The sequence below is a fragment of the Gavialis gangeticus genome, unplaced genomic scaffold (assembly GCF_001723915.1).
Source record: "Gavialis gangeticus isolate Ggan-Ray unplaced genomic scaffold, GavGan_comp1, whole genome shotgun sequence".
In the NCBI taxonomy this organism is placed as follows: domain Eukaryota; kingdom Metazoa; phylum Chordata; order Crocodylia; family Gavialidae; genus Gavialis; species Gavialis gangeticus.
This window is the reverse complement of record NW_017729032.1, coordinates 37,500,894-37,505,832: the sequence shown is the minus strand read 5'-3', so window position 1 is coordinate 37,505,832 and position 4,939 is coordinate 37,500,894. Positions and strand designations below refer to the sequence as shown.

The 4,939-nt window shown below is 39.2% G+C and overlaps 1 protein-coding gene across 3 annotated transcripts in view; it reads left to right on the top strand.

The window, feature by feature from the left end:
* Positions 1-4,939, top strand: part of ARHGAP20 (Rho GTPase activating protein 20) — a 100,361-nt gene that overhangs the window by 86,999 nt on the left and 8,423 nt on the right. For all 3 annotated transcript variants that reach the window (XM_019525316.1, XM_019525317.1, XM_019525315.1), the window contains 2 exons: positions 2,243-2,404; positions 4,302-4,411. In XM_019525316.1, coding sequence (XP_019380861.1) covers positions 2,243-2,404; positions 4,302-4,411 — 272 coding nt within the window. The remainder of the gene's footprint in view (positions 1-2,242; positions 2,405-4,301; positions 4,412-4,939) is intronic.

Sequence of the window (4,939 nt, the reverse complement as noted above, 5' to 3'; positions counted from 1 at the left end):
GAAAAATCTGTTCGTTTATTACTCCCCTCTAAATATTACAGGTATTTGAAGCCAAATTCAGTTCATTCTGTTTGCTACAAATCTGTCTAAAACAGTGGTTCTCAGAAAATGTTAGTTCTTAGTTCTCACTTGTTTTGTTACTGAGGAAAAATAATTGAGCAATTCTTCTGTTGCAAAGAACTCAGTCTACAACAGGTCAGGGTGTTCTTGATACTATGGATTCCTGTTTGAAATCTCTGGGTTTATATTGTGAATCATGTGTAGATGTTTGCACACTTCCTAGTTCTAATATTGAATGGCACCCTGTGGCACACTTAAAAAGGGATCTTGTGGCACCTCAGTGCTGCATCATCCTGGCTTAGAATCATTGCTTTAAAACACAAACCTTTTAAAAGCTTTTATTTGGAAAAATTAAAGTGAATAGGTTCACAGTTGCAATGTGGTAGAATGTTGTGGTCTTAAATAGATATTACGTTTAAACCCCAAAATGTAACTTTCTTTAATTGCCTGCATTGCTTCTGCAGGATGAACATGACAGGTAGGAGTATGGTATAGGATTTATCTATATGGCGAGGTGAATTGGGAGGTGTAAAGCCCAAAAGTAGGTTTGATTGTTTCTGCTTTAAAGCCTGCACCTTTAATATATGGGTCTTGCTTTAACTTCTGTCATACAAAACCATCTCAAACCATTAACCTCCACACATTTAGTTTCTTTTGGATTAATATTTTAAAAGGAGTTGGCTAGTTGTGTTGATTCTTAATTTGAGATCTTGCATTGTAGCCCAACTATACAGTTGTTCTACATTATTGCAGAGAAAATGGAAATGCTGGTGTAAATACTGTTCATGTGAATGGTGCATCTGTAAAGTATTTTGTATATAGTTGAACAGTTGAGAAAGGAATATGAAAAGTAGATTTTATTTAAAAAATAATAAAAAAGAATCTTTCCATTTGGCATATTTGAACTTCTGTGCTTCAGGAAGGTGACTCAGCAGCCCAGACTGAAATGAAACAAGAGCTGTTGCTTACCTAGTCAAGTTACAGAAACTCACTTTAATGATGATGCACTCTGTACCACTATCCCACCCCTTGCCATATACTCAGCGATCCTGTTGTTAATAATGTGGTCTTTGACCAGGAAGTGCGTGCATGCATGCATAATAATTCCAAACCCAGATACTCCTTTGCACATACCCTACAAAAACCAAATGTGATGGATGTTGGCTGTGTTGCCTGGCCCTCTACAGCTGGAAAGTGTTCAGGTAGTACTGTGACTAACATGCTATGAAAATTTACAGAGAATAGAATAATTATAGTAGGGTGGAAAATATGACGTGCTGCAGCAGAAAAGATCTCCGACTTTAGATTTCCTTCTCTTGGCCATTTTTTCATCTTCTGTCTAGAAGAAGAAATCAGACCTCCTTGATACCTCAGAAAGACTTGAAAATATACTTGATCTCCTGTCCCAAAAGTTTTTAACATACTAGATATATAATATGTGGGCAGGAGTTCTAGTTCTACCTGTTTGTTTCTGTGAAGCCTCATTGATTTCAGAGAGGTTGGTGGCTCTATTTAATGGAGAACAGTATCTAGATGGTCCGGTTCTGCAACTCCTTACATTGGGTAGCTCCTTGAAGTCAACAGTCTACTTGCAAAGTAAAGTGCAGCTCATTGGGAATAAGGGTGATGGAATATAAACCTTAATAAGGATTCAGAATTCATATTTGTTATCAACATGAGAAGCACTTTTACTACATTGAAAGAATTGTGTTGTGGTCTTTAGGCTATAAACTGATCAACTAAGCCAGAAATCTTAGCCTGTGTATGTATAAATTCAAAAGACTAGGTGAAGAGTGCAAGTTTTACACCTTCCTGTGAAGCAGGTTCTTGCTATAGTCACCATCAGACACAGGATACTACACTACTGGACTGTCGGTCTCTTCCCATACATCAGTGTTGTGTGATATTTGGGCAGTTCTGTGAAGTTGTGATGCGTCAGATCAGTACTTGGCTGTACTACGTGATATGAATATGGTAGCACAGATCATGTCAGTGCCAGAAGTGTAGCTTTCGTAAGAGTTGTGTGCAGCCTTGAGAATATGCCCCATGTGTGCTTTGAATGTTTGTAGGGCTCATATATCTTCAGGTGTGACTCAAAGGAAAATAAAATAGCATCTTGCTTGTAAGAGATGGTTAAAGAATCTGTTCCTAACAAGGCTTCTGGCTTTTTAATTTTGTACAGGACATGCTTACCCTTCTTTATCAAGAAGGGCCTTTTACCAGGGGCATTTTCAGACGGTCAGCCAATGCAAAATCTTGCAGAGATCTCAAGGAGAAGCTTAATTCAGGAGCTGAAGTGCACTTAGCCTGTGAATCCATATTTGTGACTGCATCAGTGTTTAAGGTATGCAGAAAGCTTTTCTCTTCTCTCTGGATGGAAGAACCAGCCTCTCTTCTGACAATGATCCAATTGGTTTTCTCCAAAGGGAGTTAATTTGTTTCTCTAAATGAGCCCTAACATTCAATCTCATCTAGAACATGTGAACTCTCAGACTGTGCAGGGCAGCCTTGCAAGGTCAAATCTTTATTCTGTTAAGTTGATGAAAGCTCTAGAACACTGTGAAGTGTATTATGTTGCCCAAAATATTGGGTTTATTTCCCTGTGGATTGTTGTACAAAAAATAGTGCTTTAACAACAATATTGTTTTGTGTAAAGAGCATCCCCAATCCATAGCTGTGCACCACCTGTGGAAAGGACTGGCGCACTTTCCCTATTTTATTACCATACAGCTGTTTATGTGAAAGTGTTACTTCAATGGTACTGTAATCTTCATATTGAAGCACTGCTTGGATGTGCGTAATAGAATTTTCTTAACATAAAATGCTATCCCTTATTCTGCTATCCCTGATGCCAGTGAGTGAGGCTGTAATTTTGGTTGGGGAATTTTTAGTAAATTTCAAAGCGGGATCCAATGTAGTCTCCCGTCTGGCAGTGTTACAGGGGACATCATGTGAGAGTCGAATGGCTATGTGCATGTTTTAGGAGATGAAGGAGAATAAAGATATATAAAAAGTCTACTGACTTAATTGTGGTTTTTTTCCCACTTGCAAGATTCTGGGGATTTCAGGATTAAAAGATTGCTTTAAGCTCATTGTCTCAGCAACTGCCATCACGAAATTTTAGTCTTTCCTATGGGTCACTGCCTCTTCATGCTTCAGTTGTCTGCCCTCTTCCCTGGAGGACTTTAGAAAAAATGCTGCTGATGAAGCAGCTATTGCAAATGAATCAAAATTCTTCTTAGCAAAAGGGATTTTGAGCAATCTAAGGAATGAATGGGTCATTGCTCAGTGGATCAGTACAGATTTGGATTCCTCCTGGCGCTGGATTGCTGATAGTTAATGTATACCCACACTGTTGGGTCACATGCACTTTAAGAACAATCACATATGCTTCTCTGTTATCAAATGGTGGTTGCCAGATTCTGGGGCAGGATATGATGACTTCAGAGTGAATTGGTAGGCAGATAATAGGACCTGACTGGGGATTATGGTCTACATGCTATTGGTCTTGAGTGAAGCTGGTAAAATAAATAAATCCCAAATTTTTACACACAAATATCTGCCTTTGTGATTCCTCCTAGTATGTTTGATCCTCATTAGATTTTGCTTTTTCACCTGGGTTGGGGAAAAGTTCCCCTCTAAAACGCACACTATTTTTATTTAGAATATGAAAACCACCATTTTATTCTATGGGTGAATTTTGACTCCAATGCAGAGGTGTCTGTCCTTAAAACAGTGTCCCAGTAGAGTTAGCACAGTGCATAGGCATTAATATACTTGATCTCAGCTATGTAGAATAGCTGTACTTTGTAGGTGCCTCTTTGGTCCTGGAGTACAGCAGGGTTGTGCTCCTTACCCAGTTTCATGCCAAGTTCTGAAAACAGTTTGCTGGTGCAGGGGGGAGGTAAGGTGAAGTCAAATGGTTAGTACACTGAACCTGTTGCAGTTAAAAATAATGGGCCTCTAAGCAAATTCTTTCCTTCTGTGCAAACAGACAAAGCATTGGTAATTGCCTCCATTTTGTCAGAAAAGGGTCAGGAGAGGGTCTGAAAATATCCATTTGACTTAGGATTCAAGTCTGTTTCAATTGCCAGAGATCTACTGCTTGGCTTAGCTGCTACATAGGGTGCACTACAAGCCAGGCACTGCTGTCCCATCAATGCATTCTCTCTTACGTGTAGCATTCTGTTCTTCCCCAAACAGCTGCTCATATGTTTTTATCCTTCTTCTCTCTGAATAAGGATTTCCTTCGGAGCATCCCAGGCAGCATTTTTTTATCCCAGCTCTGTGATAAGTGGATTTCTGTGATGGATCAAGGGAATGATGAACAGAAGATCAAGGGCATCCAAAGGTAATTGTTTTATATCATCTCTCAGGAGACCTTACAAAATATACCCAAAATAGTGGAATGCCAAAAATTAGGTGTACAAGATGCAATAAAGGAAAACATTTAAATAAGTATTTAGGTGCATAACTAAAATAATATTTAAGAGCATTCCTGGATGCGGTACTTTCCTGAACTGTTGTCTCTAGGACACATCTACTTTGAGAGCCTATGACAGCAACTGGATTTCAATAATTTATTTTCACAGAAATGTTTCTTACAGAAAAAGCTGTATAAATCTACAGTCCTCAAGGTCTGTATTTCTGCATACCACCACAATCTTGCTGGGGTCATTTGACCCCGGTGCTCTTTCTTGCCATGGCAGGGGGTTGGACTAGATGATCTACTCAGGTCCCTTCCGACCCTAGAAACTATGAAACAATAGAATGACTAGGAGCTATGTTATTTAAGTGTGGAGGAGCAGGTGTTGGGCTCTGGAAGGGGATAGATAGTAACTACCATATTTTTTCACATATGACAGACACCTCCCCCACT